This window comes from Mytilus galloprovincialis, chromosome 6 (genome assembly GCF_965363235.1).
Source record: "Mytilus galloprovincialis chromosome 6, xbMytGall1.hap1.1, whole genome shotgun sequence".
NCBI lineage: Eukaryota > Metazoa > Mollusca > Bivalvia > Mytilida > Mytilidae > Mytilus > Mytilus galloprovincialis.
In genome coordinates this window covers 25,843,811-25,855,589 of record NC_134843.1, presented here as the reverse complement: position 1 = coordinate 25,855,589, position 11,779 = coordinate 25,843,811, and the positions used below count along the sequence as shown (strand labels likewise).

General features: G+C 36.0%; 1 protein-coding gene across 1 annotated transcript; it reads right to left on the bottom strand.

Annotated features, from left to right (window-relative positions):
- Positions 1 to 7,237: 7,237 nt before the first annotated feature.
- On the bottom strand, positions 7,238 to 11,050 carry LOC143079257 (beta-parvin-like). The gene is made up of 2 exons (XM_076254493.1): positions 10,617 to 11,050; positions 7,238 to 8,024 (listed from the first exon to the last, which is right to left on the bottom strand). Exons 1-2 carry the CDS (start codon positions 11,010 to 11,012, stop codon positions 7,329 to 7,331), a joined length of 1,092 nt encoding a protein of 363 aa, XP_076110608.1. The 5' UTR covers positions 11,013 to 11,050; the 3' UTR covers positions 7,238 to 7,328.
- Between the last annotated feature and the right edge of the window lie 729 nt (positions 11,051 to 11,779).

Sequence of the window (11,779 nt, the reverse complement as noted above, 5' to 3'; positions counted from 1 at the left end):
AGCCGAAGAGAGAGATAGAGAGTAATAACCACCATACAGCCGAAGAGAGAGATAGAGAGTAATAACCACCATACAGCCGAAGAGAGAGATAGAGAGTAATAACCACCATACAGCCAAAGAGAGAGATAGAGAGTAATAACCACCACACAGCCAAAGAGAGAGATAGAGAGTAATAACCACCATACAGCCGAAGAGAGAGATAGAGTAATAACCACCATACAGCCAAAGAGAGAGTAATAACCACCATACAGCCAGAGAGGGATAGAGAGTAATAACCACCACATAGCCAAAGAGAGAGATAGAGAGTAATAATCACCATAAAACTAAAGAGAGCGATAGAGAGTAATAACCACCACACAGCCAAAGAGAGAGATAGATAGTAATAACCACCATACAGCCAAAGAGAGAGATAGATAGTAATAACCACCACACAGCCAAAGAGAGAGAGATAGAGAGTAATAACCACCATACAGCCAAAGAGAGAGATAGAGAGTAATAACCACCATACAGCCGAAGAGAGAGATAGAGAGTAATAACCACCATACAGCCAAAGAGAGAGAAAGAGAGTAATAACCACCATACAGCTGAAGAGAGAGATAGAGAGTAATAACCACCACACAGCCAAAGAGAGAGATAGAGAGTAATAACCACCATACAGCTGAAGAGAGAGATAGAGAGTAATAACCACCACACAGCCAAAGAGAGAGATAGAGAGTAATAACCACCATACAGCCAAAGAGAGAGATAGAGAGTAATAACCACCACACAGCCAAAGAGAGAGATAGAGAGTAATAACCACCATACAGCCGAAGAGAGAGATAGAGAGTAATAACCACCATACAGCCGAAGAGAGAGATAGAGAGTAATAACCACCATACAGCCGAAGAGAGAGATAGAGAGTAATAACCACCATACAGCCAAAGAGAGAGATAGAGAGTAATAACCACCACACAGCCAAAGAGAGAGATAGAGAGTAATAACCACCATACAGCCGAAGAGAGAGATAGAGTAATAACCACCATACAGCCAAAGAGAGAGTAATAACCACCATACAGCCAGAGAGGGATAGAGAGTAATAACCACCACATAGCCAAAGAGAGAGATAGAGAGTAATAACCACCATAAAACTAAAGAGAGCGATAGAGAGTAATAACCACCACACAGCCAAAGAGAGAGATAGAGAGTAATAACCACCATACAGCCAAAGAGAGAGATAGAGTAATAACCATCACACAGCCAAAGAGAGAGATAGAGAGTAATAACCACCATACAGCCAAAGAGAGAGATAGAGAGTAATAACCACCATACAGCCAAAGAGAGAGATAGAGAGTAATAACCACCATACAGCCAAAGAGAGAGATAGAGAGTTATAACCACCACACAGCCAAAGAGAGATAGAGAGTTATAACCACCACACAGCCAAAGAGAGAGATAGAGAGTAATGACCACTAACAGCCAAAGAGAGAGATAGAGAGTAATAACCACCATACAGCCAAAGAGAGAGATAGGGAGTAATAACCACCACACAGCCAAAGAGAGAGATAAAGTAATAACCACCATACAGCCAAAGAGAGAGATAGAGAGTAATAACCACCATACAGCCAAAGAGAGAGATAGAGAGTAATAACCACCATACAGCCAAAGAGAGGGATAGAGAGTAATAACCACCCTACAGCCAAAGAGAGAGATAGAGAGTAATAACCACCATACAGCCAAAGAGAGAGATAGAGAGTAATAACCACCATACAGCCAAAGAGAGAGATAGAGAGTAATAACCACCATACAGCCGAAGAGAGAGATAGAGAGTAATAACCACCACACAGCCAAAGAGAGAGATAGAGAGTAATAACCACCATACAACCAAAGAGAGAGATAGAGAGTAATAACCACCATACAGCCAAAGAGAGAGATAGAGAGTAATAACCACCACACAGCCAAAGAGAGAGATAGAGAGTAATAACCACCATACAGCCAAAGAGAGAGATAGAGTAATAACCACCACACAGCCAAAGAGAGAGATAGAGAGTAATAACCACCATACAGCCAAAGAGAGAGATAGAGAGTAATAACCACCATACAGCCAAAGAGAGAGATAGAGAGTAATAACCACCATACAGCCAAAGAGAGAGATAGAGAGTTATAACCACCACACAGCCAAAGAGAGAGATAGAGAGTTATAACCACCACACAGCCAAAGAGAGAGATAGAGAGTAATGACCACCATACAGCCAAAGAGAGAGATAGAGAGTAATAACCACCATACAGCCAAAGAGAGAGATAGGGAGTAATAACCACCACACAGCCGAAGAGAGAGATAAAGTAATAACCACCATACAGCCAAAGAGAGAGATAGAGAGTAATAACCACCATACAGCCAAAGAGAGAGATAGAGAGTAATAACCACCACACAGCCAAAGAGAGAGATAGAGAGTAATAACCACCATACAGCCAAAGAGAGAGATAGAGAGTAATAACCACCATACAGCCGAAGAGAGAGATAGAGAGTAATAACCACCATACAGCCGAAGAGAGAGATAGAGAGTAATAACCACCATACAGCCAAAGAGAGAGATAGAGAGTAATAACCACCATACAGCCAAAGAGAGAGATAGAGAGTAATAACCACCACACAGCCAAAGAGAGAGATAGAGAGTAATAACCACCATACAGCCAAAGAGAGAGATAGAGAGTAATAACCACCATACAGCCGAAGAGAGAGATAGAGAGTAATAACCACCACACAGCCAAAGAGAGATAGAGAGTAATAACCACCACACATCCAAAGAGAGAGATAGAGAGTAATAACCACCATACAGCCAAAGAGAGAGATAGAGAGTAATAACCACCATACAGCCGAAGAGAGAGATAGAGAGTTATAACCACCATACAGCCAAAGAGAGATAGAGAGTAATAACCACAACACAGCCAGAGAGAGATAGAGAGTAATAACCACCATACAGCCAAAGAGAGAGATAGAGAGTAATAACAACCATACAGCCAAAGAGAGAGATAGAGAGTAATAACCACCACACAGCCAAAGAGAGATAGAGAGTAATAACCACCACACAGCCAAAGAGAGAGATAGAGAGTAATAACCACCATACAGCCAAAGAGAGAGAAAGAGAGTAATAACCACCATACAGCCGAAGAGAGAGATAGGGAGTAATAACCATCATACAGCCAAAGAGAGAGATAGAGAGTAATAACCACCACACAGCCAAAGAGAGAGATAGAGAGTAATAACCACCATACAGCCGAAGAGAGAGATAGAGAGTAATAACCACCACACAGCCAAAGAGAGAGATAGAGAGTAATAACCACCATACAGCCAAAGAGAGAGATAGAGAGTAATAACCACCATACAGCCAAAGAGAGAGATAGAGAGTAATAACCACCACACAGCCAAAGAGAGAGATAGAGTAATAACCACCACACAGCCAAAGAGAGAGATAGAGAGTAATAACCACCACACAGCCGAAGAGAGAGATAAAGAGTAATAACCACCATACAGCCGAAGAGAGAGATAAAGAGTAATAACCACCACACAGCCAAAGAGAGAGATAGAGAGTAATAACCACCACACAGCCAAAGAGAGAGACAGAGAGTAATAACCACCATACAGCCAAAGAGATAGATAGAGAGTAATAACCACCATACAGCCAAAGAGAGAGAAAGAGAGTAATAACCACCATACAGCCGAAGAGAGAGATAGGGAGTAATAACCACCATACAGCCAAAGAGAGAGATAGAGAGTAATAACCACCACACAGCCAAAGAGAGATAGAGAGTAATAACCACCATACAGCCAAAGAGAGAGATAGAGAGTAATAACCACCATACAGCCGAAGAGAGAGATAGAGAGTGATAACCACCACACAGCCAAAGAGAGAGATAGAGAGTAATAACCACCATACAGCCAAAGAGAGAGATAGAGAGTAATAACCACCACACAGCCGAAGAGAGAGATAGAGAGTAATAACCACCATACAGCCAAAGAGAGAGATAGAGAGTAATAACCACCACACAGCCAAAGAGAGAGATAGAGAATAATAACCACCACACAGCCAAAGAGAGAGATAGAGAGTAATAACCACCATACAGCCGAAGAGAGAGATAGAGAGTAATAACCACCACACAGCCAAAGAGAGAGATAGAGAGTAATAACCACCACACAGCCAAAGAGAGAGATAGAGAGTAATAACCACCATACAGCCAAAGAGAGAGATAGAGAGTAATAACCACCACACAGCCAAAGAGAGAGATAGAGAGTAATAACCACCATACAGCTAAAGAGAGAGATAGAGAGTAATAACCACCATACAGCCAAAGAGAGATATAGAGAGTAATAACCACCATACAGCCATTCGAATTCCATTTGTCATAGCCACAATCATGTCTTCCTTTCCAGTAAACCAAAATGTGTTTTGCAATATAATTGTTTTTGGCCATGCTGCAAGGGTGCCGACAGTGCGGGCAGAAACTGTTCATATCTTGGCATTTCTGTATGTGTTCTGTACATGTGTGGTTCGTTTTCTGTTAAGTGAATTGTTGTGTTTCCGTCTTTTTGTTATACCATGGCCGTTTGTCTATTTCTTCAACTTGTGATTTCTGTTTTTATTTGTGGTATATTGTCTTTCGAGTGCGACTCTATAATACACTAGTACGAATGCTTGATTGTTGGTAACTGAATGCCCAGTGGCAAGTATTTCTAGCATATTCAGACAGTATGATACTGGTATGAAGCATTGAAGGTATCTAACAAGGCATAACAAAGGAATACGCTAACCCTTAAAAGTAAATCTTGTATCGTTTATATTTGCCATCACAGACATCCAACAGTTTTAGTCATGTTAGCATCTTTGTAAAGCTTGATTGCTGATACATTTTGTCAGCGAACAACTTCTAGCTTTCTGTTAAAAAATTTCATTATAACAGACAAAAGAAGACAAAACTTCAACATTCAAGGACAAGTAGTCATCTGGGAAGTAGCTGTTACCATAATAGATAGAGACCATGGGAGTATTTAGATCTTTTAAACTTTCAGATTTTCTCTATCTACAATAGTTTTCAAGATCATGGTCCAGTAATGCATATTTTAACCTCAATAGTATGTTCTATTTAAGCCATAGCAGCGATTTTGGTTGATTTAAAAGAACAATAAACATAACTTTTAAACAAGATATCTTTTGGATCATTCACTTCACTTCACATGGAGAAGATTTTTTTTTCCTTCTTTGGAAGAGGATATCCTAAAAGGATGAAAGACAGCGACAAGTTCAAAGTGAAGGCTTTTGCTCACCTGGCACTATGTGAGGCAAACCTTCTATGGCAGCAATGAGTTTGACATAGCCCAATGAAGAGAAAAGTAAAATCACAAAAATACTGAACTCCGAGGAAAATTTAAATGGAAAGTCCCTCATAAAATGGCAAAATCATATGATAAAACACATCAAACGAAGGGACAACAACTGTCATATTCCTGACTTGGTCCTGGCATTTTCAAATATAGAAAATGGTGGATTGAACCTGGTTTTATATTGCTACACCTCTCACTTGTATGACAGTCACATACTGTATATTTTATGCGTTATTCTTCAAAGATGTAAAAGTTTGTACCACAGAAAACGAATATATACAAGGCTAGCTATAGGTATAAACAACCACAGAACTGATAGATGGACATTTAATACAAGGCAATGAAATGACTTCAAATGACTCTATAAAACATACATGTATGAACATAACAAAAATCTTCCATAAGCATCTGCCAGCCATTTCTACAATATGGTTTTACCTTAATTTGATATTCCTAAACCTATACTGAATGTATTTTTATAGAGGAAACAATACAAAAACAATATTTCAATAATGTTCCTAATTAATTTACATATATGATAAAAACTAGTAAACATGGTAAATCACGTTCTTAACAGCAATTTCTACCTCTGCCTGGAACATTTTTATCATTATCAATAGACCAGTTTGCATTGGTAGCTGAAAGCAGAGAATTACAAATTAAAAGTACAGTTAGTACTTGCTTACAAATATGAAATTTTACATGGCTAGATGTTTATTTAATAGTAATACATTTTACTACGCTACTGTCTTGTTGACACAAGTGGAGAGTTGTCTCATTGGCAATCCTACCAAATTTTCTTATTTTATATGTTTATATTCAAAACCCTTTTATGTATCTGTATTTAGATGTGCTATTAGTTTGCACATGGTCGTTTATTGTCTTGGTACATGTACATGAAACACCATTTTATGTTATTTTAAATACATTTTATTTAAAATTCCTTTATATGATAAACATATTCTAAACAGTAATGTATAACAAAGTAAGTACATGTATATGTACATTGTATACAATACATGTACAGTATCAGAATTAAAACCTAAAATAAACTAACTCATAAGTTTTACATTCACAATGTCACACTAGTAAATATCAATGCATGGATGATTGTCATCTGAGAACTAATACAAATTGACATTAAAAAAGATATTTCAAAAAATATTTTTCACAATTCTTTCTATGGTCCAATACAATCTAGGCCAGTTACCATCTTATTTAACTTTCTCTCATACTTCATGGTATCTCTTAAAACTAATTTGCCACATTTTGATCTCTTCTGCTACTTCCAAGTTATGAAACATTTTTAACACACAAGAAAAAAAACATATTTTTTCATTTAAATTTATAAAGTTCAAAAAGCCAGAAGAATTTCAATGAAAGAATTCATTCCTGGATAACTCAATATCATAGGCAGATCAAAGGGGGCCCTGCCCCCCCCCTTTTCATGAGAAAATTTGGTTGATTATATAGGGAATCACTGTAGCATGACTGGAGTGGCCCCCCACCCCTTATGAAAAATTCTGGATCGGCCACTGAATATGTATATTTTCACATTTGTTTACTATACAATATTATGTCTTAATGTGTTTTCATTGTTATGAGCACCATAAGTAATTTTATAAACATGATTATAACTGATCATACCAATTGCAATAGTTTTTACTTCCCATATTAATTTTGATAGAATGCTTCAAATTCAAAACAAAATAATCATCATGATCATGATAATGTTTGTGGTATCTAAAAACATTAAAAAGAGAAAAACATCAATAATGATAAACAAAACATGCAAAGGGATATAACTTTGTAATATATCATACTGCTTACTATGACCTGCCATATATCTATAAATACATTATAAAAATCTACATCTTTAAATGAACAAGTTTGATGATTTTATTGCACATATTATAACTAAGCTTTTAGCACGGTGGATATACTGATTCTTCTCCCAGCATTCAATGTATGCTTATGCACCTTGGCCTTTGTACTTTGTGAATATATTGTACAATACTCGGAGGGTTGATTTCAGATCTTGATTGACCACATCTTCTGGTCTGGCCTTTGGCCTCGGAAGTCCTGCATCCTGCATTAAATCAAACGCAAACTGTACATTATGCACCTTTTGATCGAACGTAGAGGCGGTTTGGTGATAGTCATATAAAGGAACAAAATATCCTTCTAATAAACCCATCAATAAAACCAGGTAAACTCCATCGTGAAATTGTGCTTCTAAATCAGCCACTTCAAAGTTTATCTTGAGTAACTGTTTGTTGACAAACGTAACCAATGTTTTCTTTACAAGATTAAGTTTGTCGGGTGCATGATCGAATAATGTATCAAAGGCATCACGCTCAAATCTTGCTCCGATATCGTCATTTATTGTTGTGATATCTTCTACTACTTTCTTGGTCTGGAGTATGCCGTCCCTCTTTGTTACAACGATTAAGTTGACGGACACATTATCAGGCATTCTGATTGGTGCTCTATAATGTCTTGCTAATGTAACTAACAAATGAAGAATGGCAACGAGATTCTTTGAATGAACTTTATCAACAGACCATCTGACTTGATTCCATTGTAACTGTAACAACCTGTTTATTACTGAGAGTATTATCTGTAACTTCTGTTTTTGTCCCTGTTCTGACTGGGTTACTTCTGGTACCTAAAATAAAAGCAAGAATATACTTATGAAGATATACATGTACATTGATATACAGCTAATTTTTTGTACTATAAATGACATAACAGTAAAGTATGTTTGTACTAGTATAATTGTATGATTGAGTGTATGTCAGTCAGGGGACTTACTGAAATAAGTGATTTTTAAATCACTTATTTGAGTAGCAAATTCGAGGTTTTGTCACAAATTGGGATTATGTAGTTTTTTCAGAATTTTAAACACATAGGTTTAAATAATATCTTTTAATTAGTAAAATTATAAAAAAAATGAACTTTTTGCTTCTTTTAAGTAGCAAGGTTTATGCCTTTGATGTTATCATTTAGCTGAAAATTCTATTTTAGTTGAAACAAGAGGCTGTCACAACGACAGCAAATCGGATTTATTAACATTTATTTGTGTCCTGGCAATATCACAAGAACCATTACTGATGAATGGTGAAAGTGAAAATCATCAATATCAAATTTGTCCTCCATTTTGTCATCAGTATCAACATCTTAAAATTTGAAAAGCTTAGATTGAATGGTTCATGAGTAAATGCAACAACGTGAATGGAAACGCCATTTCACAATTTTTCAAGAACCATAACTCCTGAACGGTAAAAGTCAAAATCGTCATTATTGAACTTGACCTCTATTTTGTCATCAGTAACCACATATTAAAGTTTGGGAAGCTTTGGTAAAACAGTTCATGCGTAAATGCACGGACACGACTGGAAACACCATTTTTCAATCTTTCAAGAATTATAACTCCTGAACGGTAAAAGTCAAAATCGTCATTATTGAACTTGACCTCCATTTTGTCATCAGTAACAACATATTAAAATTTGGGAAGCTTAGGTAGAACAGTTCATGCGTAAATGCACGGACACGACTGGAAACTCCATTTTTCAATCTTTCAAGAACCATAACTCCTGAACGGTAAAAGTCAAAATCGCCATTATTGAACTTGACTTCCATTTTGTCATCAGTAACAACATATTAAAATTTGGGAAGCTTAGGTAGAACAGTTCATGCGTAAATGCACGGACACGACTGGAAACTCCATTTTTCAATCTTTCAAGAACCATAACTCCTGAACGGTAAAAGTCAAAATCGCCATTATTGAACTTGACCTTCATTTAGTTGTCAGTAACAACATATTACAATTTTAAAAGCTTTGGTTGAACGGTTCATGAGTTAATGAACGGACAACATTTGATTGCCGCCCGCCCGCCCACCCGACCGACCGCCCGCCCGCCGTACATCCCCAAATCAATAACCGACATTTTTGTCACAAAAAAAAAAATTAAAAATGCTATAATAATGGCTTTACATAATGAACTGATACTTTTTTCAAAAGATTTTTCCCAGCAGTGGGAGTATTTTTCCTGTGAAGTTCAAGGTTTTATCTTTCAGATTATGTAATAAAATTCTACTGTTCGCGATAAAAATTTCACTGTTAATTAATTTGTACTACTTAAATAGGTGATTATTAAAGAAAGACAACTCTAATTTCCAACCTTTATGGAAATAATGTTACATGTACTTGAATCAGTGATTTAGAAAATCACTTATTTAAGTAAGTCCCCTGACTGTATGTTGGGTTTTTTTCAGTTTTTCATAAACATGTTTTCAATTGTTTATACATGTATGACAATATTAATAAAGATTATATTAATGTCTTGCCTTCTGCAACAACAATTATATTACAAGTAGAAAGTTGCAACCAGACTAAATCAAAAGTGTTTCAAGCCATTTAAATCATTTTCTATAATTTACAGGATCTTCTTGTGCTATGCTGTTTTACCACTCTCACAGGTTAGGGGTAGCGTTAAAAGAGTCATGATCATTGAGATTCAGAATAAACACATATTTACACTTGTATACATGCAAATTTATCTTTAAAGTTCAAATGTTTGAGCCTTTGAGGTCATAACTTCAAATTGCATTAGGTCACTTAGAAGTGTATTTTGAGACAGGGAGGGAGGGGTCATTTGCAGACAATACCATGAATACAGTTAAATACATGATGTAGACCTTAACGCCATATGGGTATCTGTGACACTCGACCTGAGAATTAGAGACACTTTAACTCTTGACGTCATACAAATTGTAAATATACACATCCCCTTTCCTTTGCGACGTTAACATTATTGTATACATGTACATGATATACATGATATATGAGAATGTCTATGATATCTAATACACGTAATAATGGCAGGTAAATAATGTCATGATCACTCATTTACATTCGTATGTTTAATACAGCTTTTTGATAAAATACATGAAATAATTAAAAAAAGACACCTTCCGTCTTAGAAAGACTTATTTGAAAAAATCAAAAAAGCCTTTCTAGATAGTAAAATTAGACCTTAATGCCATATGGGTATCAGGATCAGGATTAGACAGCATAATTATTTGGCCTATTTACTACATGTAATTCTATTATTCCACTAAATCATGTAAATCAACCGCCATTTTTTTTCTAAACAGGACAGGGTGACAACAAAACACAGTAAGGCGTCAAATCATGCCAAAAATCATCCTACTGGAAACACTAAACATATTGTATTTGTATTTTGAAGTGGTGTACCTGAACTCTTATATCAGCCAATTTTTCTATCAATTTTTGCAGAATTTGACCATCAAATAAATCTTCCAGAATGTCTTTCACTATGATTCTGTCATCTGCCAGTACGTCATTTATCCAATCAAGCAATATCTTTATTAATTCTTGTACTTTAGGGTCTTCTTTGGATGTTGGTTCAATCATAGACCTTTCCTCTAACTCATCTAGTAAATAACCCTCTGGACCAACGTCTGGAATTGTAGGACTTGTAGGAGATTCAATTGCCATTTTGCCTTCTTCTTCAAGAATGTTTACTTCTTTAGCTTTCTTCTTGCGACCAATTGTCCCAATTTTATCAAGGAACGATTCATCCTTTTTCTTTGGCGTTCCAACGGTCGCAGGATTGGGCGAGGTTGCCATTTTCACAACAAAAATCCAACCGGAAGTACTCGCATTCCTGTGATAGGTGCGTTTAAAGAATCATCTTTAATGTTTAAGCATTTGGGCAAGTCTATGCCATTGATTAATATTAAAACTGATCGCTAGAATAACATAAACAAATACGAAATATTACTAGAATAACATAAACAAACAAGAAATATTACTTTGATCAGAGTGTTACCGTAAACAAAATCAAATAATAAAATTATATTTCAAAAACCTATGCTCAAATGATTACTATAACCAAATGCATGAGCTGGGACTATATATATATACTAGTATGTCAATAAATGATATATGTTCCTGAACTAAAAGATTGATATCCTTGCTATAACCAGAGACGAATAATTGTATCATATATCTCTGAAATAGTAACTACTTAGAGACATAAACTATAAATTGATTCAATGGTCCTGAAAGAATTAAAGACTGGCATATTCAACAATCGTAGCACCTTCAGTTGAATATGCATGCACGGTATGGGACCGACCAAAAACCCAGAAATGTTCATTTTTAGGCCAAATTTTAGGGATTATGGATTTCTAGGCCCCTGCTAATTTTTGTTCCTTGGATGGAAAACATTTATATATAAAGTTTATGTTTATTTTTATTTTTAACTCATACAATGAAATTTGTATTTTTAACAATAAAAGTAAGTCAAACACAACAGTAATATGTCACTCTAACACTGCTGCGACTCAGAAAAACATAACAAAGTCAAAGAGAAAAAAACTATCCAACTATTG

What these genes read in the sequence shown, in the direction of transcription:
- LOC143079257 (XM_076254493.1), bottom strand. Translation starts at nt 11,012, where the DNA reads ATGGCAACCTCGCCCAATCCTGCGACCGTTGGAACGCCAAAGAAAAAG. An exon ending in TGGCTGATATAAGAGTTCAG is followed by an intron (nt 8,025 to 10,616) that starts GTACACCACTTC and finishes CTTTTATTTTAG; the next exon opens with GTACCAGAAGTAACCCAGTC.